Consider the following 23953-nt stretch of genomic DNA (forward strand, 5'->3'; position numbering starts at 1 on the left):
CACGTGGACTTGAAGGCGCTTGCGCCGAGACAGGCGGTCGTGCCGCAGATCGCTGCATCCTCATTAGGATGTCCAGCTGGCCCTCTAAACGAGGCTGCTGACGCTCCAGCGTCGAAAGACGGTCCCAAACCGCCTCAACAGTGCTCTCAACCCGAGCAAGGACCTCACGAAGAAGTTGCATCTCGTGCCGTAGATCATCAAATGCTTCCGCCGAAATTTCGGCTCCCTCCCGCGCTGCATGATGCGAGGGGGAACCTTCAGTTTTATGTGGAGAAACTTTTAAGGCGACGTCGTCGTGAGGGTCAATACCAGTATCTGGTGAAGTGGCTAGGGTACCCTTCCTGAAAACTCTTGGGAGTTCGAGGTACCTTTTCGGCAAGATTGCCCGTACGCCGTTGACGTTTTTGAGCGCCAAGCTCAGGGTCAACTCGCGTCAAACGACGCTTCCCACCACTAAACGTTGGATTACGTGGATCTGAAGCCTCAGTGCGGCTTCGATCCTTGGTTGTACGGTCAGCCGAAGCATTGAAATATTGGCTAGGCCTTTCTTCGTTATGTGGCATGAATGCCGAACGTAAGTGGCCTTTGGCCTTAAGCTTAGCAAAGTCGAAGCGAAGCTTCCGTTCCAAACGAACATCACCTCAATCCGCAGACTCTCTGATATTCCAGATATTACGGAGTTTGCGGGCCCGGTGAACCCATTTCTCAAATGAGACTTCGTTTTCAGTTCATGTTTCGTTTGGAAACAAAATGATCAGAATTTTTCTCATGGGGTCACCGAAGCCATACGGGCTTGATCACGTAAACGCGTCAGATACTGGCTTCGCGTCATTACCTTCAGCGTAAGGTATTGCTCATGAAGAGCGTCGCGAGCAGCGTTCTCCTCCGGCGTCCTCGCCGGGTCACCAGAGATCCAGATGGCCAAGCTATGACCCGCTATCTCTTTGAGACGCTCGTCCGCACTAAGCGAGTGAATCTATATTCACTATGAGCCTTAGCTTTCGCTATTTCGGCAGCTCGACGACGAGCTCTTTCCTCTATGAGGATTATCTGCTCTTGCTCTTCATCGAGCGGATTCGTAATAATGTTGGTCTCAGGGTCCCGTGACCTGCTTAATGCTGTTAAGACATCAGCGGCACCACGTTCTGGGAACGGATTCGTGGCATGCCGACGTTTGTCCGGAGGAGAAGGCGTGAGCGAACGCCGCTCTTTTTCCTCCTCCTCTGATTGAAAGTGACTTTCAAATTCCACCATTCCTCATCGTCGAGGAGGGTGCTCAGAGTCTGTGACTCACGATTGATTGTCATCAGACAAAGGAATGAAAAACACAACCAAACGGTCAGCTGATTAGGTTCCAACCTCAAAGAGGAAATGAAGCGAATGTTGTCATCCGGTGTCAACAGTCTGATGGGGGAGGGTGTAATGGGGCACACATCGGTTGAAGAACCGTTGTTGTGCTAGATTTACTTTATGGGTAAAATCCCCTTTTATCTAAATTTTAAATAGTTAGTTACTTAAATCCCATTTATTATGGGTAATAAATGTGGTCGCCGCCAGATATAAATCTGGCGGCCAAAATCTATTTTTTTAATTAGCTAGGGTAAGGTTTTTAGATTTAAATAATTAAATAAAGTTCAGTTCCCCTTTTGATCTTAAAGCGTTAAGTGCCTTCCTAAGGCTTGCGCATTGATCTGTAAGAGATAGTAGCCTTTATAAGGTATATCCTCTTGGGCACTAGTTGCCACTTGGTTCTACGAACCCCTGAATCCCTTGAACTAGAATTCCTTAAGCTTTGATAGGTTTTACGACTCCCTGAGTTGTTAAACCCATTAGTTTAATAGAAATAAGTGACTCTTTGAGTCTGAAAGTCTTCCTCTGACTTTAGGAGCGAGGTAGCTCCGCTACAGACTTCGACTTTGGTTTTTCCGAAGACAATCACAAAAACAATGGAATTCTTGTTTTTGTAGACAGATTCAGCAAGATGGTACATCTTGCTGCAGTACCAGAGTCGATCACGGCTCCGGGTTGTGCCCGTGTCTTTATCGACACGGTATTCAAACTCCACGGGTTACCCCGTGATTTGGTTTCGGATAGAGATCCATGGTTAACGGCTGACTTTTGGCAATCCGTGTTCCGATCTCTCGGAACACGGCTGACTATGTCAACTTCTGATCATCCAGAGACAGATGGTTAGACGGTACGCGTAAATTGCGTCCTCGACGAGATACTTCGAGGTAACGTCCAATCGTATCCAAATTAGAGCGAGTTCATACCGATAGTGGAATTTGCCATCAATAATTCGGTGCATGCGTCTACAACGCATACACTGTTCTTCGTAAATGGCTTACGCCATCCACGTATACCCACCTAATTAGAGGGATCATCTAGTTTAAGGGGGGGGGGGACTCGCACGAGCAAAACCATTTCTAGCTCATCCTCGTCACGCGTCGAAGTTACCAACAACGCGAATGATGTCGATGTCACAGCAATCGACATCGAAGATGAGAAAAATCTCATGGCAGTGCAAACAAAGCGTACTGAAAAAGACAAAAACTAATGAGTTACCACAGCAATTTCTGCTGACTCGAGAATCAGTAATACGTTTCGTACAAAATTCCATTCCTAACGCAGTGGGACGTCAGAAACGGAACGCAGACAAACATGGAAGACAAAACCTTCTTTCACTTAAAGTTAATGACCTTGTACTACTATCTACGATAAATTTACCTTCACTAATGTGGGAAGCAGTAAGCTACTACCTCAGTTCATTGGGTCTTTTCGTGTACTGCATCGCAGAGGCAATGCGTTCCCAAAAAATTGCCACGTAGGATGCGAACGCATTCTACATTTTACGTTGGTCGGCTCCGCCCGTACCATCAGTACGCGGTTTCTTCCGAGGACGGATCTGACCACCCTTTTCAAGAATCCCTAAAAGATTCTTCTGGTTACGAGCCAGATTCTCATGCTGAATCTGGAATTCTCATGTCTGGTCCAAAGACTCTCGAAACCGCGATGAGTTGACGATAGCTCATAACGAAGAGTGTGATAATTTGATCGTACTCCAACATGAAGTACGCACTCTTCGAACGGTCTTCCAACCGTTCGATATGGTGAGCCTGCACCGTCTGCTCTAACGAGCGACGCTTACCGCGCTCGTGATCAAATCCTTCCTCCAAATCATGGAGGAAGCGATGGAGTTTGTCGATCTTTGACTCTAGATCCGACACATGGGTCGGATCTAATTTTCCCTTCTCCGCCACAAGCGTTAGCGAATTCCCACCGTGGTCAACGTTTCCTTGTGGAACGTATCCAAGACCACCGTGATGTGAAATGGCCGCAAACGAGTTATCTTGTTCGCTGGCGCGGTTATCCACCTTCACATGACAGCTGGGAACCTCGTTCCCAGCTGATTGTTAACGTTGAGGGCCTCGTCTGTCAGTATGATAAGACCCATCCGGTGGATCAGAAGGTCCATCGGAGAACACGCGCCCTTGGCTCTTGCAAATCGATTGCAAAACGTCCATCGCCTCGCGCATCTCGATAGAGATGCGAGCCCTTCCCCAGGGTGAAGAAAGGGTATGAGACATTCACTTTTACCCTCTTCGAGTTGTCAACACAACACGGACAGGGATCACCACACGTGAGGCATGGAAGTCCTGTCTCACGTGACAATCGATGCAATAATACCTTGCACCGGCTGGAATTCGTTTCTCAAACTTAACGCGATTCGCGTTATATTTTTAAAGCCAGGCTTCGCGTCCAATATCTTTGACATTGCGAATGAACGCGCTCCAGGCTTGCAAAAGCGAGACTTTATCTCGCTCATTGTTGCCACTAAACCATCGATGCTTAAGAAAAACATCAAGAAAAAAATCTTCCTCAGCGCGAAAGTTCTTCGCGCTGGGATCAAGGCCACGTAGCTTTGTCGCAACAAATAAGGGATGTATATTGTGAGAAGTTGTCTCTCCAGACAAGCTTTTGATAAGCCGTTCTGGCAAAAGCCACGGCTTCTTTTCTGGGGCGAGATGATACATTTTACTGTCTTCACTCCCGTAATGGTACCCACGGAAGCAGGGGTACCACAAGAACTTTTCTTACGATGGCTTACGCCATCGTCATCACCTTGCACATAACAGGTGCAGGTGACCGTACGGGAGACGGAACGGGCGATGAGGGATCATCCTCATCGTCGGATCCAAATAGACTATTAACTCGTCTATCAGAATGAGCCCTCTCATTCGAAGGCTCATAGTCAACCGCCTGACGTCTATCAGGCGACTGTTCCATTCTCCCCAAGTCGGCCATTTCGTCTGACTCGCATTCGTAGTCGACCTCCAAAGAGGGGTCGTATTCACGTGGTGAATCACCACGTGCACTCGCAACATCTAGTGTTGTGCGAGTGGAAGATACTACGGCAGACGTTCCGTCTGCCGCAAGAGATAACAGTGCGTCACCCGCGGCTGCACGAACCGCAGCCGAAGGCGCAGCACTATCGACACCCCGCATGAGTTTATTCTTCATGCGATGGAATTTAAAATGATGGTTCTGACCAATCAACATCATTTTAAATTAAGTGGTCACATAGTGACCACTCCATCCAATGACAGTGAGAGTGCTTGTCGTTTAAAGGAGGGGTGATGTAACGGGGTGTATCGTTACATGAAATTAACACTTACAGGTTTTTAATTGATATATTATCTAAAGGGTAGATAATATTTGGAGGATATTACTTTATATAGTAATTTCCTGAATTCTTATCCATAAATATGTATAGACCATTATATCTACTATTCCGCAGACTAATCAGCTGTAGATGTAAACAGAAGAGAGAGACAGATAAGATAAGATAAGAATTCAATTGCATGTTTAGTATTAGTTTATAATTAAGTTAGAGTTAACAGATAGAAAGAAGAGATACTTAATTATATTAATGCAGTTTTCATTTCCCTCTTTAAGCTAGTTACCTTAAAGAGAAGTCTTCCTCTACACGTACTAGTGTACGTGAAATAATGTAAGGCACCACTCGCAACTGAAGCAGTGTGAAGTGGACTTGTACTGAAGCAGTGCAAGTCGCAGTCCCCGTTACAGATTGGCGTTTAGCCCCATCTTATCAGTAGTGGCTGCGTTACTCCGCGGTACGACTTGTCAATTTATTGTGAATGGATACCGCTTGCATTGACGTGAAGTTTACTGTGGAATTCGACAAGGATGCCCCCTAGACAGTGTATATCGAGTGATCGGGGGGGGGTCATTCGTGGGGTGCCTCTCTCCGCTGTGGGAAGGACTACTGAGCTCAAACTCTCGGGCTGCGCTGACGATACTGCTGTATAACTCCGCGATCGGTCTGCAGTCACGACGGTTGTTACTTTTCTCGACGATTTCGCTAACGCAACATGTAGGGTCTCCTAATAAATCGAGCGAAATCAATGGTCATTGAGCTGAACCCTCGCTAATGAGCACTGCTCAGCTCACATGTGGCCTCTCTCTCTCCAGTCTTCAAGTGAATCTTGCTGGTATTTTGGTGTTCTGGTGGGGCAATAGGACGCGGTGGCTGAAATTGCAATAAGTGCATACATTCTCTCTGGATCCGGCTTGTACCAGGCCGAGAGAAGACTCACACGGTGAAACAGCGGCTCGGCTTGCTAGTGCCGTCGCAGTGCCAAAAATAACCTTCTTAGAACGCCATTGTTGGCCACCTCCTGCAGTAATTACCCGGTTGCACAGCTTCATTTGGACTGTCTGGGGTGTCCGTCATGGCAAGAGGTCCCGACCCTGGGTCCCTTCTGAAATGGGTGCATTACTGATACAGCAGGGTGTGACTAGCGGTACCGTTTATTCGAACGGAACTGATGACTATGGCGGCGACAGCAGTCGGACAGTGGGCTGCTACTGCTTTTTCGAGAGATTTACTGATTGGTGACTTTTTATGGGGCTCCATTGCGTGGGGTTTGGCTTACATCATGCCTTGTTGGACGGAAGACAAGCACCCTAAATATCGTGCGAATCTATAATTAAACGGATCCGAAATTGTTGGTATTTAAGTGGATCGATATGCCCGCCTTGAGCCGGGGTCATTGATTGCGTTCTCGACAAGGCGCACCTGTTTCACGACTGGCTTCTTAATAGTGAGTGACTCATTTTTTTTCTGAACTCGCCAATTTTGGCGATTGCATGCCAAGACAGACCATTTCGTGTGGTCTGTGACGTCTCGATACGAATTGAAAACAGTCTCGTCGATGCTTGCATGCGATTTAAGCGCGTCTACGGCCAGTCGGACCCCTGTCAACTTTGGCGCGCATTCAGCGCTCACGCGCGTTGTACACGTTTGGGCTGGACGTCGAAGATGGCGGCCACAACGCAGAAACGTCCAACTGATTTTCTCCCGACGGCGTTATGCTAAAAGTATTAGATTCTCGGTGAAGGCCAGGCGAAGGCAAACTTTTTCTAAATCTCGGAAGGCACACCGTTGATTACATGGAGAGATATCCGGCGGATAAGAGCGTCATTTCCGACCACCGCACAGACGCTGTATTGTCGGAAGAGTAACAGCTTTCCGCTCTAGGATTGGTTTACCCAAGATCTGTTGTGCCCAGTTACAGAGTTTTTGTCTGCTATTCCTGCGATGGCAAGTCATGTTTCTGGACCTACCCTAGGAAAGAGAAAAACGAATGATTAAAGAATTCTATAATAAAACTCGCACCAGACGCGTTTCGTCTTTGGCTTTATCAATCTAGAAGTAAGATCATGCTGTATCCTGCGCTAATCAAACTATGAACCTTCTAAAATTTTAGTGTAACCACACATACACTAAAATTTTAGAAGGTTCATAGTAGTGTAACCACACATACACTAAAATTTTAGAAGGTTCATAGTTTGATTAGCGCAGGATACAGCATGATCTTACTTCTAGATTGATAAAGCCAAAGACGAAACGCGTCTGGTGCGAGTTTTATTATATTTTAAATTTTAGATTTTCTGACATTAGCTATTTATAAAAAAGAATCTATAACTACCAACCCTGGCAGCTGGGGCGGCCCGGATAAAAAAAAGTTTTTTTAAATTCATAACTAGTTTCGTTTTAATAATATTATTTCCCCCATGTCCGGTTGGTATGTTGATCCAAGAAATCGTCGAGCCGATCGACAAAGGAAGGTTCTGGCCCTGGCTGTGTGTACCTTCTGTGACAAAGACGAATCGTCCGTTCGGCTGAGGCGCTCGACCCAGATTGTAACGGGCTACAACGTCCGTCACTAGCTCACACAAAACGCTTGAGGAAGCCTCCAGCCCAAGTATTATGTATGAAGTGAAGAAATTTAAAGACTCGTACTCGTTACGAAGATTTTTTAATGGTACTAAGTACGACCGTGTTCCCGCCTTCCGGGAACCACTCATTTTCAGTAATTAATCATTGGTCGATATTGGGTCTTAAGTCTCAGTAATGAATCGATAAAAATTGTTACGATGTAACCGCTTGTCTACGAATGCAATTGTATATTTTGTTTGTGGTAATTCTGTAATGTGGCCCATTAGACAGATGGCATGTAGGGTCGTCGATACGACAAAATACCATACTCTCGAGCTGCTGGGAGCACCGCAGCCTGAGCGCTGTCGAATCTGCTCATGGGTTGTAAGATATTTTAATAGCATCCCATAAAGTTGGCGTTATTCTCGGTAGGTCTATGCAAAACAACCATACGTGTAGGTTAGCCTCCGTGAAAAGGCCGAGCCATCGCCACCGTTCAAGCAGATGCTCCCAGTGACGACGTGCACTAGATCCTAAAATTGATAAATGTTTTGGTTTCATTTTCTCATCCCTTTTTTATATTTATATATATTTCAATATTATTTTTCATTGATAAGACGGGCAACTCTTTGCGCAAGTAAGGTTGGCTTTGGCTGTTACTCTCCTATGCTACGACTAACCGCCTTCGATGCAAGTGCTGCCCTTTGAACGGTGTCCAGGAGTGCTGTACCTCCTATTATTCGACGGAGGATCACGAAGCAATCCTGGTCCGGGCGGAGCTAGATCCTTCATTGACCAACTCCAGATTTAGACGCACGACGCATATCTCTGTGGGTGCCGAGCATGTCTTATGGTTTTGCAGATACCACTAAAATGCTGATGAATATCTAAGGGCTCGTGCACGATCTTCGACAAGCGAAGACCAGCAGCTACTTACCCCTGCATGTCATTGGGGATGGCGCGCTATTGCTTTCACAACTTCGAACTGTCAGCGTCTACGCAAGACACACCTCGTGCGGGTCTTTCTAGAGCCACGGCCATAGCTAACGATATCGATGTTTCAAACTGGGGTGATCATTATCGTACTTACAACAAAATGGCGGATCGACTAGCGAATATCGCTATGGACAAACAGGCTTGTATTCAAGTGGTTATTAAGCAGGCTACAACCTTTCTCAAAAATGATGCTATCGCTGTCTGGAGGCCTCTGCATACGATTAACACGTATTACAGGGACCCAAGCCAACACCGAGAAGCCTCATCATCTTGAGACATGACGCGGACGAAGGCTCTCTGCTGTCCGAGAACTAGTATTGCCTGTATTCAAAGTAATTGTCGCCTTGGTTTATTCTATAGCCAAGCGACAGATATGGCGGGTCATACGCGTACCTAAATATACCTCACATTCTCACTCACTCACATCCTCACACTATTTGAGAATCATAAATAAGAAGTCATTAGTATTTATAGCCTTAATTCGCATTTTAGAATATGCCTGAATTTACTCTAGACATATGTCTTTGTCCAGCAACCTAGCTCTTAAATCAGTGGACGACTAGTAGGCTCAAAGAGCACTTAGTTTTATTAAGCTTAATAAACTAACCATTTGGAGAGTCGTACAAACTCGTAGAGCTTATCTAATCCTGGATCGAGGAACTGAAGATTCATAAAATCAGATGGCAACAAGTGCCCAAAAGTAAGCGCAAGCCTTAACGAGGCACGAAACGCTCTTATGTCAAAACGAGAATTATATTTATAGATGTTTAAAATTCAAAATACTTACCCTAACATTGACCCGGCCAGCAGATCTCTATCTGATGGCTGACACGTGTATTACCCATAAATCCAAATGAGTTCCTCTATATCACTAAAAACAATAAAGACAGTATATGACTACCACACAACATAAACGGTTATTGTCCGAAGTGAGACCCCGTGTCACCCTCCCCCATCAAACTACCGCATCACCCCTCCCTTAAACGACAATCATATGACTGTCATTCGGATAAGTGGTCACTATATGACCACTTTTTATAAACGATGTTGATTGGTCAAAACCATCATTTTTAATTCTATTGCATGATTAACAAGTCCATGCGGTATGCGAATAGTGCGGCGCCTTCGGCTGCGGTTCATGCAGCCGCGGGCGACGCATAATTGTCTCTTGCGGCAGACGTTCCGTCTGCCGTAGTGTCATCTTCCCCCGCAACTCTAAATGTTGCGGGTGCGCCTGGTGATACACCATGTGAATGCAACCCCTTTTGAAGGTCGACTTCGAATGCTAGTCGGGCGAAATGGCCGACTCGGGGAGATCAGACTAGTCGCCTGATCATCGTCAGGCGGCTCACTATGAGCCTTCAGAGCCTTCGAATGAGGGGGCTCATTCGAGTAGACGTGCTGGTAGCATTCGCCACAGCATGTTCGGTTTCGACGATGAGGATGATTCCTCATCGCCAGTACCGTCTCCCGTACCGTCACTCGCACATATTTATGTGCGTGGTGATGACGATGGTGTTAGCCATCGTAATAAAAGTTCAATTGGTACCCCTGCTTCAATAAATACCACTGAAGGGATCGTAGACACTAAAATGTCTCGTCTTACCCCTGAGAAAAAGCCGGGCTTTTGCCCCAACAGCTTATTTATAGATTGTCTGGAATGACTACTCCTCACAATAAATATCTCTTATTTATTGCGACAAAGCTACGTGGCCTTGATCCCAGCGCGAAGAACTTACGCGCTGAGGAAATTTTTATTTCGACGCTTTTTTCAAGCATCACTAGTATAGTGGCAACAATAAGCGAGGTATAGTCTCGCTTATGCAAGCCTGGAGCGCGTTTATTCGCAATGTCAAAGACACCGGACGCGAAGCCTGGCTACAAAGATTTAACGCAAAAGCCTGGCTTCAAAGACCTTACGCGATTCGCGTTAAGTTTGATAAACGAATTCCAACCGGTGCAAGGTATAAATTGCATCGATTGTCACGTGAGACAGGACTTCCATGCCTCACGTGGGGTGATCCCTGTCCGTGTTGTGGTGACAACATGAAGCGAGTAAAAGTGGATGCTATTCCCTTTCTTCACCCGGCGGAAGGGCTCGCATCTCTATCGAGATGCGCGATGCGATTGACGTTTTGCAATCGATTTACATGCGCCAGGGGCGCGTGTTTTCCGATGGACTTTCTGATCCATCGGATGGGTCTCGTCATACTGACGGACGAGGCCCTCAACGTCAACAATTAGGTGGGAACGAGGCTCCCAGCTGTCATGTGAAGGTGGATAACCGCGCCAGCGAACAAGATAACTCGTTCGCTGCCCCTTCACATCACGTTGGTTTTGAATACGTTCCACAAGGAAATGTTGACCACCGTGGGATTCCATTAATGGTTGTGGCGGAGGAGGGAAAATTAGATCCGACCCATGTGTCGGATCTAGAGTCGAAGATCGACAAACTCGATCGCTTCCTCCATAATTTAAAGGAGGGACTTGATCATGAGCGGTAAGCGTCGCTCGTTAGAGCAGATGGTGCAGGCCCACCATATCGAGCGGTTGAAGACCGTTCGAAGAGTGCGTACTTCATGTTGGAGTACGAACAGAATTATCACGCTCTTCGTCATGAGCTGTAGAACGGATAACTATGTACCTCCGTTCCTTTTGAAACGAGACGGCCACGAGATTTCAAGTACTGGCAAAGCACGTCGTCTGCTTTCTTCACGTGAAGACCTTGAACAAGGGGTACAACATCCGTAAGCTGAGAGCGCTACAGTGGCTTTCGCTCTTCCGGCACTTCCGGCACTTCCTTTCAGACGAGGTCGATTTAAACGCACGTACCAATTCGTGAGCTGACCAATAAAGCTCACGGGACGTGGTACGACAGTATAAAGACGATAAGCTTGCATCTCCTTGTGCACAAACTTGATGAGATTATGAAGAGCCGCAATGATCCACGAGTCCATGACGTTCGTCGAAGCAAGAGCCGCCTCGCGATTCGGTACAAAAGCGACACCAGTCTCCAGCTGCAAACGAGTGGCTTGTTGTGTAAAAAAACGAGCGGAATTAAACCACGGCAAAACGATTTCGCGAATCACACCAAGCACGCCCGGAGCATGGAATTGAACAGGCTCAGCACGCACTACTGGCGAGTTAATCAAGTACAAACGAAGCGCATCCGCGCCATACTTTTGCAAAATTTCTTCCGGGTCAGTGAAGTTCTTTAAACTCTTGCTCATCTTGCGTCCATCTTCAGCTAATACAAGGCCGTTGACAATCAAGTTTTAAACGCTGGTTTGTCAAACAAAGCCGTGGAAAGCACCATTAATGTGTAAAACCACCCACGCGTTTGGTCAAGACCTTCTGCAACAAAGTCTGCCGGAAAAATTCGCTTCAAATTTCTCCTTATTCTCAAACGGATAGGTGTTACGCGTAAGGCATGGAGCCACTCTCGAACCAGCAATCAAACACTTCTGGCACACGACGTAGCACGCCTTTTCCTTGCTTCGACGGGATCGTCAAGTAGTCAATAAACTCGCGATGTAAGTCCGTCACCTTCTCGCCGGTGAGTTTTTCAAGCTCCGCGATCAAACCCACGCACACGACTTCTACATAGTCGTCACTCACCCACAATGGCAATGGCGTTCCCCAGAAACGACCACGTAAAATGCTCCAATCCTTTCTATCCACGAGCCAATTGTGAAAACGCTTTTCTTGCACAAACCTCGGCACCCAGTACGTCTGTTTATTATTCGCAATGGTGCGATCCCGAATGCGTTCGACGTTAACAAATCATCCAGGAATCGCTCGATAGACCAACGGCGTACCCGATCGGTAGCGCGTCGCGAAGAGCGTGGAAAGAAATTCCCCGCTGTCTTGTTGCATAAATCCATCACTGCCTGGCGACTACTGTGCAAACTGCGGGTACACACGACGCAGTACCGATACAAACATGGACGCGGTGATACTATCGAGGCTACCATCCAATTGCCCATACATATCTCTGAATGCAGTGGTAAAATTGTACGAGAGAGTAGCTATCCTCATTCGACACCGACATTTTGTGTCAAAAAAATGGTAAACGGCGCACTGTACATGCTTATAATAAGCTTAATGCTGCCACTGCACCGACACAAACCCCCATTCCTAGAAAGGATGTTCTCCAGAACGATATGATGGGATGTACGACGTACAGTGCACTTGACTTAGTCGATGGTTATTTACAATTGCTTATGCGAGCTCGTCAGCTCATCGCGTTTCGAGGATCTTCAGACCCGACAGATTCATCATGAGAATCTTGTTCGTAACCACAAGAGTCTTTTGGGGATTCTTGAAAAGGGTGGTCACATCCGTCCTCGGAAGAAGCCGCGTACTGATGGGCGGAGCCGACCAACATAAAACGTAGGCTGCGTTCGCAGCCTACGTGGCAATTCTATTATGTACGCATTGCCTCTGCGGTGCAGTAAACGGAAAGGCCCAATGAACTTGGGTAGTAGCTTACTGCTACCCACATTAGTGACTACATGCTTAGGTAAATTTATCGTAGAGCGTAGTACTAGGTCTTCAACTTTAAATGAAAGAACGTTTGCTCTTCCATGTTTGTCTGCGTTCCGTTTCTGACGGTCCACTGCGTTAGCAGTTATATCCTGTACGAAACGAATTATTGATTCTCGAGTCAGCAGAGATTCCTCTGCTGACTCATTTGTTTTGTCTTTTTTCAGTGCATTGTAGACGCATGCACTAAATTATTGATGGCGAATTCGACCATTGGTACAAACTCGCTCCGATTCGGATACGATTGGACGTAACCTCGAAGTATCTCTTCGAGGACGCGGTTTACGCGTTCCGTCTGCCCATTTGTCTCTGGATGATCAAAGTTGACATAGTCAGCCGTGTTCCGAGAGATCGGAACACGGATTGCCAGAACTCCGCCGTGAATCTCGGTACTCTATCCGAAACCAATTCACGGGGTAACCCGTGGAGTTTGAATACCGTGTCGATAAAGACACGGGCACAACCCGGAGCCGTAATCGACTCTGGTACCGCAGCAAGGTGTACCATCTTGCTGAATCTGTCTACAAAAACAAGGATTCCATTGTTTTTGTGTTCGTCTTCGGGAAATCCGAAGACGAAGTCCATAGATACGGACTGCCAACACTCTGCCGGAAGTGGTAGAGGTTGAAGAGGTGCACGGGATGAAGGGCTAGGCTTCACCCGTTGACATACCTCGCAATGACATTGACATACCTCGCAAGCACGAATGTACTTGCGCACAAACTGATACTGGCGGGGCCAGTAAAAGTATCGACTTACCGTGAGGTAAGTCTTCTCACGTCCACGATGTCCACTTGTTGGAGCATCGTGACACTCATACATGATGCGCAAGCGCAAATCATTGTGAGTCGGGACGACGACACGTGGGGTGTCGCCGGTAACGGCTGTGTAATACAATAAGCCGTTACGTGTTGTGTATCGATCGGATGACGATCGATATAAAGCCGGTAGATCTTTAAAAGATTTATCGGATGGATTCATTAAATGATCCATCAGACAAAGAAGGTCGGCTCCGCCCGTACCATCAGTACGCGGCTTCTTCCGAGAACGGATATTACCGCCCTTTTCAAGAATCCCTAAAAGATTCTTGTGATCGTGAACCAGATTCTTATGTTGAACCTGAAGTTTCTTATGCCGGTTCCGAATATCCTCGAAACTGCGATGAGCTGACGACAGCTCATCGCGAACAGAGTGATACTTCCGTTCGTACTCCAACATGGAGTACGCACTATTCGAACGGTCTTCCAACCGCTCAATATGGTGAGCCTGCACCGTCTGCTCCATCCAGCGACGCTTGCCGCTTTCGTGGTCAAGTCCTTTCTCCAAATCATGGAGGAAGTGATCGGTTTTGTCGATCCTCGACATTAGATCCGACACACGGTTCGGATCTAATTTTCCCTCCTCCACCACAACCATTGGTGGATACCCACGGTGATCAACCTTTCCTTGTGGAACGTATCGAGGACCACCGTGATGTGAAGGGGCAGCGAACGAGTAATCTTGTTCGCTGGCGTGGTAACCCACCTTCACATGACAGCTGGGAGTCTCGTTCCCAGCTGGTTGCTGACGTTGAGGGCCTCGTCCGTCAGTATGACGAGATCCATCCGATGGTTTAGAAGACCCATCGGAAAACACGCGCCCCTGGCGCATGTAAATCGATTGCAAAACGTCAATAGCATCCCGCATCTCAATAGAGATGCGAGACCTTCCCCAGGGCGAAGAAAGGGAATAGACATCCACTTTTATTCGCTTCATGTTGTCAACACAACACGGACAGGGATCACCTCACGCGAGGCATGGAAGTCCTGTCTCACGTGACAATCGATGCAATTTATACGTTGCACCGGTTGGAATTCGCTTCTCAAACTTAACGCGAATCGCGTTAAGTCTTTGAAGCCAGGCTTCGCGTTAAATTTTTGTAGCCATGTTTCGCGTCCGATGTCTTTGACATTGCGTATAAACGCGCTCCTTGCTGCACAAGCGAGACTTTACCTCGCTTATTGTTGCCACTATACCATCGATGCTTGAAAAAAGTATCGAGATTAAAAATTTCTTGGCGCAAAATTCTTCGCGCTGGGATCAAGGCATCGTAGCTTTGTCGCAATATATAAGGGATATTTATTGTGAGGGATAGACTCTCCAGACAATCTATTAATAAGCTGTTCGGGCAAAAGCGCGGCTTTTTCGTAGGGGCAAGACGAAACATTTTAGTGTCTACGATCCCAGTGGCACCCACTGACGCAGGGGTACCACAAGAACTTTTATTACGATGGCTAACGCCATCGTCATCACCACGCACATAAATATGTGCGAGTGACGGCACCGGAGACGGTACTGGCGATGAGGAATTATCTTCATCGTCGAAATCGAACATGCTGTAGCGAATGCTACCAGCACGTCTACTTGAATGAGCCCCCTCATTCGAAGGCTCATAGTGAGCCGCCTGACGATGATCAGGCGACTATTCTGATCTCCCCGAGTCGGCCATTTCGTCCAACTCGCATTCACGTGTTGTATCACCACGCGCACCCGCAACATTTAGAGTTGCGGGGGAAGATGACACTACGGCAGACGTTCCCTCTGCCGCAAGAGACAATAATGCGTCGCCCGCGGCTGCATGAACCGCAGTCGAAAGTGCCGCACTATTTGCATACCGCATGGACGTGTTAACCATGTGATAGAATTAAAAATGATTGTTCTGACCAATCAACATCGTTTTTAATAAAGTGGTCTTATAGTGACCATAATAATGAAGTAGTCTTATAATGACCACTCTTCCCAATGACAGTCAGAGTGATTGTCGTACAAGGGAGGAGTGATGTAACGGGGTGTATCGTTACATGATATTAACACTTAAAGGTTGTTAATAATATATTATCTAAAAGCTAGGTAACTTTTTAAGAATATTACTATCCATGGTTATATTATAAACATTATCGTATTGGTAGATATAGTCCATTATATCTACTTTCGCCGCGGGCCAGTCAGCGCTGGACGCGGGCAAAGAGAAAGAGAGATAAGACTTTTAGTTTATATTTTGTATTAGTTTATAATTAAGTTAGTTGTCAGTAAATTGAACAGAAGAATTGATTATAGTAGTACAGTTTACAATCAACCCTCTTTACAGCAAGTGTTATAATTAGAGTCTTCTTCTGCACGGACTTGTGTACTTAGTGACGTGAGGCACCACTCGCACTGAGGCAGTGCGAAGTGGACTTGTACTGAAGCAGTACAAGTCGGCAGTGCCCCGTTACGCCAAAGGCCAATTGTTATGTATGTGTCGCACAGATTGACGCTCTCGCTAGCCAGTACACTGGTGCTTTAGTTGCACGAGCAACCGCCACCCAAGCCATACCATCGCTGATGTCCCCGCCTATTCACCCACCCTGTGGGGGAAACGTCGTTTGTTACAGGTTGACATGAGAGCGGTGTTCGAAAATGTCAATGGCGTGAATGCAATCTTATTGAAGTGGTGCCACGAACTTCCAAGAGTCATCCGACAAGGGTCCCCATATTTTTAGCATGAGGATATAAAAATATCAGTGGAAGCTTTCATTACTTTAAAGCACGATGTGCAATTTCTCCGTGAGACGGTTGCTCGAACTTAAAGCCTCTTGACAGTATACAGAACGTATGCTGACGTTGAAGCGTCAACACGTCAACAATCTCGTATAGAGCAACAGCTGGACATCCGGATGAGGCTGCAGCAATCGGCGGTACAGTTGTCTTTCTCGACGCTTGCCCTTATAAATTGAAGTTTAAAAAACGGCACGATTTAAGCAACCTAACGTAATACTGGGTGTTTGCGCAGCTTGCTCAGAAGGTTTAGCGTAAAATCTAAGCCCTTCTTAAAATAAACTACCCAAATATGTCGTTTCTGCGGTATTTAAATCAAATTGCATCCTAACTTTATCGGACCCTTTACGCTCGTGGCGCATCTAGGATGACTTGGTATGCAGCATCTGCCTTTATCCGCTTATTCTTTTTGTTCGTCTTGGCTATCAGCCATTGAATCACGCACATGTCGTAAGATATTTTAAGCGAGTCGCAACAACTCGCTTACCTGTTTGTGCACAGTGACAGGGCTGAGATCAGCAAGTCATTCGGAAGCGTCTACCCGACATAGCCCTAATAACATAGTGTGAGTGTTAAAGGAACGAGCGGTTGATTATTGGAGGTTGTCCACTTATAACAAAGTATATTCGCTAGAGGCATACTTAGCGTTGTTCTATACAAACTTAACAACTCGAAAATTGTGCTCCAGTGCTGAGGGCTGTTACAGCATACATACTGCGCAATCATCTTCGATGACGAGATTGAAGCTCTTAGTTTTTTACCCTCATTCTGCAAATGATCCGCTGTAGAGATGTTTAATCTAGTGCCTGATACCAAGAAGCTCGACTTAGAAACGTACTTAATAAACGAGGGTCACTGATAGAAGAAAATTGCCAGTGGTAAACCTTGTTAACGAAATTCGCAATTAATGAGCAGCTTAGCTGAGCCTTCGCCAGCACTGTTATACTACACAGTCCTAAAATAAGTACAACTCAAACGGTCACCAAAGACTTCGATACCTCGTTTTATCTGAAAATTTTTAGGTTGCCACTCACAAATTCCATACTAATGACTCCTAACACCCAGTGGGTACTTACAATCTCGCAAGGAACACAGTCGCATGCGTCGAGGGATGAAGCCGTCGGCACGACTCGCATGTGCACACATAGGTACGAACCCATTTTTAGAGATGTCTGCCAACAATAAATTTGGCGCTCAGAAAACCTAAGAAATTCTCCTGACAAAAATGACTGCTAAAATAGTATCATGTGTATAAAAAGTCCGACACCATTCTCCGCGAAGAAATCACCACATTCTTGCGAAGCATAGGGATCATTATCAAAAACGTTTTTCCGTGCCAACAATTTTGATTGCGAGTCTTGTAACTCAAGCTACTCACTTATCAGGCATAAGCCGCACTTATGTAGTCAGTGACGACGAATGAGTCGTAACGTGAGCGCGCTAATAATCAAGTATGCGCGACAAAGACAGCTAAAGCGTTTCGCTTCCCGGTTTATACCTGACCTCTAAGTTATATTTTGCAAAGATTAGAACCCACCGGTCTATCCTATGTAGGAGGTAAGGCGACTTAGTCGCAGTGCGTAAAGACACATGTATTTATCAGATTACAAAAGACTCAGAGCCGAGCAGATTAAGTTTATACTTAACAACAACATGCTTTATAGCCAAAAGCTACTTGTCATGAACTAAGATATTATTTTTCAGCTATAAGTCACCAATAAGCACATGCAAATGACACGTTGGCATTCATCGATTTGTTGATTAAGTTAAGTCTATAAAACAACCCCGCTGAACGCGGCTAGACGCGCGAATGGGCGGCGAGTGTAACGGGGCACTGCTAACTTGTACTGCTTCAGTACAAGTCCACTTCGCACTGCCTCAGTGCGAGTGGTGCCTTACGTCACTTCACGTACACTAGTACGTGTAGAGGAATTCTTCTTTTTGAAACACTTGTTTTTAAGAGGGTCAAATTTAAACTGTATTAATATAATTAAGTTCTACTTGTCTATCTACTTAATACTAACTTAGTTATAGTTAATACAAAACATGTACTGAAAACTTATCTGTCTTTCTATTGCGCGCGTCCAGCGCTGACTAATTAGATATAATGGTCATTATCTATTAAGGGATAAGCTTTCCGAATATTACTACGTAAAGTAATATTCTCTACCTTTCAGAAAATATATTAATTTACAACCTATAAGTGTTAATTTCATGAAACTATACACCAACGCTAGCCAGCCATATTCGTAGCCATTCTTACGTTAAGAAAGAATTTTCAACGGGCGTGGGCATGCGTGTCTACTCGCCTATGGAGGCCCCAGACACTGTCGAGGACCCCATTATTTTAGACGAAGCGCTTCCGGTCGATGCAACCATGGAGGCCGCGCCAGCACTTGCAGCTTACGCGATGGCACCGCCTTATGACTTTTTGTTAAGTGAGCAAAGAGTCGCACCACATCGTTAGATAAATATATCAAGCCAATTAAAGGTAGATAGCAACATGTAAAAATAATGTTGTTTTACCGAAGACAAATATAAATTTGTCAAAACACAAATAAAAATTGTCTACGTTGCTTTACTATTGTGCAGCTTTTGGTAGCGATAATTGCAATTTCCGAAATGTAAGCTAGTACTATCTAATGCGTCAACATGAACAAGAACGACAACACGATATCTGCGTCAATAATGCTCAGCTCCAGGTAATGTGATAACAGACCCAGGCGCTTTCGGCCTGCATTCCTTATCGATAATAATAATTAGGATATCATATTCCCGGTATTGTCATAGACGTATTCCACAAATAGACCAAGCTTGTATTTTCTTTAGTGGAAAGCGGGAAGTACACTGCACTAGTCAGCGTCTCTAATATGTGAGCAATTTGAAGGTGTGGAATTTCTCTAAGGTGAAAATATAAATTTGGTCAAGAAACGAAATTAGTGAGTATTATACATCTATTACTTGCATTGCAAAGGCCCATCCAGACAACAGTGATGTTGAGCACATTTTTCACACTAAATCTTGTAGTATGCTATAGTTCGCTGATTCAAAGGCTGAACAGGACGTGCGTTGCTGCCGTTATTTGTAATTTCGTATTCAAGTAAGTCCTTGTGAAGACGTTCAAAGTCGGCAGCCGAAATCTGAATCGGGTTTTCCACCACCCACCAATCTGCGGTCTCATCGCAACCAGGAGTCGTGAGGCTACCAGGGTAATTGTAAACTCCTTTGCCCTTGCTGGCCTCAAGTACCAGAGACGAATAAGATTCCCTGTGTGAATTATTATCATAGAAGTCAGTAATTTGACAGCAAATTTATGACTAACCACAAGTTTGACGTACAGCTGCACCACGACTGCATCCGTTTGTTGTGTCGAATTGACGTTTTCAAGAGCGTCGAGGAGAGGGCTTAACCATGGGTTTGACTGTTGGCTAATCTCAAGAAAGATGCCCACCACTACAAGGGCCTTAGCGTCGGAAGACGCATGCACGAAATGGATCGATGCATCATACGACTTGCCATTGACTAAGTGCTCGGAGGGAGCATGTAGATGAAATTGAAGCATGCTGTAGTCGGCACCATTCAACGAGACCGAGCAGTCTCCTATGAACATATTGTTTGAATTAGTACCTCACATATCTGCTATGACAACTTTATTTTTTGCAAACCTCCAACAGCGCTAGCTTGAAGAGGTTCATGGGGCTCGGATAAATTGAACTCGGAGCAGCTACCACTGAATTGAAGTGGAAACTTTTTGTTCAAGCTGCACGAGGGAGTTCGAACGATGTCAATAGGCGACTGGCGGACACCACCGCAGGAGTTCCATTCGTTGGCCCAATTTTCGAGGCCTAACATGCCAGGTGTGTTGGGATGGTAACCCCACGCTGTTGATGGCTTTTGAGCAAATACGGACGGCGCGCTCGCGGCAATGGAAGCGGTGACAATGGTAATAAATTTCATAGCTCTGAAATTCGAAAAACGAGAATCAACTTGCAATGTTCAAGGAAAATTGAGGAATGAAGTTGTGGTCAACGCTGGATTAGTGAGATTGTAGCACAAATGGGAATCGATCGGTATGGGATGATTTTTTCGACTTTCGTAGTGCCTGTATAAACCAGCCACAAGTAAAGTCAAGCCATGTATTGACGAAATGATTTTCCGAGGCAACATATGAAAGCTTCGTTTTTTTTCTAGCATGGCAGATCAAAAGAAAACAGTTTTCATATGTATTTCTCGGTGCATGTGCCTTGAATTCCTTGTGCAGATGGTATTGTGTTTGCTTTTTTAATTATAGATGTGGGGCTCGTCTTCATCCCTATTCTTTGTTCATTGGGCAGCCAAATGAATAAAAAAATAGGGCGTGGCGGGCTGCTGGCCAGCTGGTAGTAAAGCGCGTATTGTTGCTATTGTGTAGCTCTATATTATTGCGGGTTCGAGCCTTCAAATGTGCTCTCTTTTTGAAGACGCATGGCATGTTTCACTAGAGAATTTTACCTTAGATATAAATAGTGCTTTATATATTTGTTGGCGCTGCTGAATGCGTGAAGCCGCATAAAAGCCACATTATCCGAACAGCAATCTGTATTGAAGGGCGTGACATAAATTTAACATAAGCATAACGGTTGCAATGGAGAGTGCTATCCTAGGCTATCAGGTATCGCTTTATGCAAGAGACAACTTGCGTCATGTCTTACCATCTCGCAGTTACGAACAGTTTCAGTTCTACCAGGCTTCGAAAAGAGCTAACTTTTAAGATCACGGCTAGTCCAAATAATTCTTTAAAAGAAGGATGAGTTTTATGGGTTTTGGGTGCAGTGCATCGAGGTAACGGTCTACCATTTGTACTGCAGTCGCAAGTCAAAATTGTGACAACTGAGGAATCCGGCCAAGGATTTGTCCTCAAGAACTCACTTGATATTGAGTTAATACATCTTTGAGCGATAACGGTGTCGAAGAAGGTTATGTCTATGATCATGTGAACATAAATTCTCGCGATCATATGTTCAATATAATATGAAAGTGCAAGAATTTCTGCAACTGCGGTGCATGCCGTCGCAAATGGCGCTTTTAATGTCAAGATTTGGCACTACCCAGAATTGAAGGTTAGACTCGGTTTATATTATCACTGGCTATCAATAATGTGATTATAAATTTTCTCCAGCAGTAATATTGGCCAATCTTTCCGCAACTACGGTCCGAGTCAAGTTTATTAGAAAGTAATCAAGGGTCGAAGGGTAAAATTAATGTTACTATTTGTGGACGACAGTAATGTCATCGACGATCCCAATTAGTGATTCCAATTAATTTTGGAGCTTTGCTGAAGTTGGAATCCGATTAGGCTTATGGTCCTACAATTCGCAATCTCTTGCCAAGAAACTATTATACTGTATCATATACGAATGTACCATTAACACGACCTTTAGCAGCAGGCATGTAAGCGCTGCTAACATTTAAGTCTGAATTTTTGAAAAACATCAGCTCATACTCGCACAGTAACCACTTTAACATGTTCGGACTGCCAGCGATGATATAGCTGCCAGCAATATCGAGAAGTTCTTTCGGTAGAGTCAATCTTATCTATTAAGAAGCACTTATAGTTTTGGCGGAGCGATACCAACGGCGCAGGAAACTCTAGTGCGCAACGTTCCGTAAAGCCTATCTATTGCATTGCGGTAGTCTTTAAGTGGCGTTGTGATAAAAGGCAATCGCCATGGATGCATCAATGTTGTAACAGTCAAAGTGCCTGTCCTAAGTCGATGAAGTATGTGTTATACAAGATAGCAACACTTTGCAAGCAGCAGACTTGCGCTTGAACGTCGATACAACCTCTTGGTGTCAATGTGTGATTCGTAAGAGCCAGTATTTTGTAGGGTATGATCAGGACCAGGGGCCCTGTTAATGAGTTCACAGGTGTAGACGTGGAATGAAACGAAACAATTGCGATATATTACGAATATAGGACCAACTAGTTGGGACCGTATGACGATACCTACAAGTTGGCGACACTAAAGCTTGAGTTTTTCTACAAGCTTGGCGAAAAAGCCTTTCCGCTTTTTTTTCGGATGATGGACGACTGGCTTGGCTGGTTCAGTAGAATCATCGTCTTCATGTTCGCGTTCTTCAGTCAAAGGACTGTCAAAGGTCAACGCTCTGTCCTTGTAAACATCGTCGGAGACAGCGAGCGCATTCGTAGGCATCGCCAATGACGTCGTGAAAACGATCGTAAAGAGGAGACCAAGTCGCATCGCGATGAATGAAAGCGGTCACGACGATAAGAGAGAATCAGATAATAAGCAGCGATCCTTAGCACAGTATCCTCACCAGCCAATATTGCGACCAGACTTTCTGATTTAATTCTGTAGCGCCGTTTTTGTCGTAGCCAGCTTCGGAAAGATCAGGCAGTGGGTTGCAGGACATCGCAGCAACTGCCTCAACCGAGATTCGATAGTATAGCGAAGCTATGTCGCAGTATCAATGTCGGTCTTTGCGGCAGTGTTGGTCTTTGCCATAGTGCACTTGTTATAAATGTACAGTACGAAAACCATGCAGCGCACATTGGTCTGTGCTGAACGCAAAAAATTCCCGAGAATCCATTTATACACAGTCTTCGATCTTCACAATATATAATTTGGATCTTTTATGACCGAGGATTATGCACAAGATGTCTGAAAACTTCTGAGCCAGGACAAAAGTAGCCCTGGCAACAACGGTGTCGGAACCGCGATGTTCGCGTTTCGCAAACGCTGTAAAAGATGCCGAATTCCGATCGCCCAAAAACGCTTGACGCTGTGAAGAGCCGTCGACTGCACACCTCGAAAAACAGCGTCAATCTGCTCATTTCATAAGTGAGTCAGACAAATCCGCACAATAAATATAATAACTGACGCGATTTCGTTCCGTAAACTCTGCGATAAAGCAATCTCTTCTTAATGTCGATTAAAAAAAATATGAAGACGAATTGATTCTGCAATAGGCAGCTTAATAGAATTACAATGATAAAAAAATCATGCGTTGTATTGGTTCTGTTCAAAATCTGCTTGATTAGGCTGGGCGCTAATTTATGTGAACAGAAAAGCTACATAGAATTATCTTCACAAGAATGTGCTGTCAATTTTATGACGTGTGTGTTTCCCGTTCAGGGCTGGGAGTGTTCAAAGAACTCTTGCTTGCTATCATCAAGGTAGAGTATGTTGTATGCTACCTTAATTATGGTGTGATCAATCATATTTCAAGTTCGTGTTGTGTAATCGTGAAGACTTCGACTTTTAATGAGGTGTGATACAATAAAAAAGCTAAATAAGTAAAGTCAGTAAAGTCATACTAATTTCGGGTAACACACATGTCAGCCATTCCTGTAACGGGGCACTACGACTTGTACTGTTTCAGTACAAGTCCACTTCGCACTGCTTCAGTTGCGAGTGGTGCCTTCCGTTAATTCACGTACACTAGTACGTGCAGAGGAAGACTTTTCTTAAGGTAACTAGCTTAAGAGGGTTAAATGAAAACTGTATTAATATAATTAAGTGTCTCTTTTTTTATCTTGTGAATGCTAACTTAATTATAATCTAATACTAAAAATGTAATTGAATTCTTGTC

The 23953-nt window shown here is 45.1% G+C and overlaps 4 protein-coding genes across 4 annotated transcripts; all 4 read right to left on the bottom strand.

Moving 5' to 3' along the window:
• Positions 1-11000: 11000 nt before the first annotated feature.
• On the bottom strand, positions 11001-11469 carry CCR75_007000 (uncharacterized protein; the record flags this gene model as incomplete). The annotated part of the gene is made up of 2 exons (XM_067965064.1): positions 11001-11039; positions 11068-11469. The coding sequence occupies 2 exons, from the start codon at positions 11467-11469 to the stop codon at positions 11001-11003; spliced, it is 441 nt and encodes a 146-aa protein (XP_067821175.1).
• Positions 11470-11656: 187 nt separating this feature from the next.
• On the bottom strand, positions 11657-12123 carry CCR75_006999 (uncharacterized protein; the record flags this gene model as incomplete). Its single annotated transcript, XM_067965063.1, has 2 exons — positions 11657-11971; positions 12058-12123. The coding sequence occupies 2 exons, from the start codon at positions 12121-12123 to the stop codon at positions 11657-11659; spliced, it is 381 nt and encodes a 126-aa protein (XP_067821171.1).
• A 7173-nt stretch (positions 12124-19296) lies between these two features.
• Positions 19297-20615, bottom strand: CCR75_006998 (uncharacterized protein). The gene is made up of 3 exons (XM_067965062.1): positions 20026-20615; positions 19699-19960; positions 19297-19627 (listed from the first exon to the last, which is right to left on the bottom strand). Exons 1-3 carry the CDS (start codon positions 20315-20317, stop codon positions 19375-19377), a joined length of 807 nt encoding a protein of 268 aa, XP_067821172.1. The 5' UTR covers positions 20318-20615; the 3' UTR covers positions 19297-19374.
• A 1747-nt stretch (positions 20616-22362) lies between these two features.
• Positions 22363-22602, bottom strand: CCR75_006997 (uncharacterized protein; the record flags this gene model as incomplete). Its single annotated transcript, XM_067965061.1, has 1 exon — positions 22363-22602. One exon carries the CDS (start codon positions 22600-22602, stop codon positions 22363-22365), a length of 240 nt encoding a protein of 79 aa, XP_067821169.1.
• Positions 22603-23953: the final 1351 nt, after the last annotated feature.

The sequence above is a fragment of the Bremia lactucae genome, linkage group LG5 (genome assembly GCF_004359215.1).
Source record: "Bremia lactucae strain SF5 linkage group LG5, whole genome shotgun sequence".
NCBI classification, from domain to species: domain Eukaryota; phylum Oomycota; class Peronosporomycetes; order Peronosporales; family Peronosporaceae; genus Bremia; species Bremia lactucae.

What these genes read in the sequence shown, in the direction of transcription:
- CCR75_006998 (XM_067965062.1), bottom strand. Translation starts at nt 20,317, where the DNA reads ATGAAATTTATTACCATTGTCACCGCTTCCATTGCCGCGAGCGCGCCG. An exon ending in TCAAGCTAGCGCTGTTGGAG is followed by an intron (nt 19,961 to 20,025) that starts GTTTGCAAAAAA and finishes ATATGTTCATAG; the next exon opens with GAGACTGCTCGGTCTCGTTG. An exon ending in GATGCAGTCGTGGTGCAGCT is followed by an intron (nt 19,628 to 19,698) that starts GTACGTCAAACT and finishes TAATTCACACAG; the next exon opens with GGAATCTTATTCGTCTCTGG.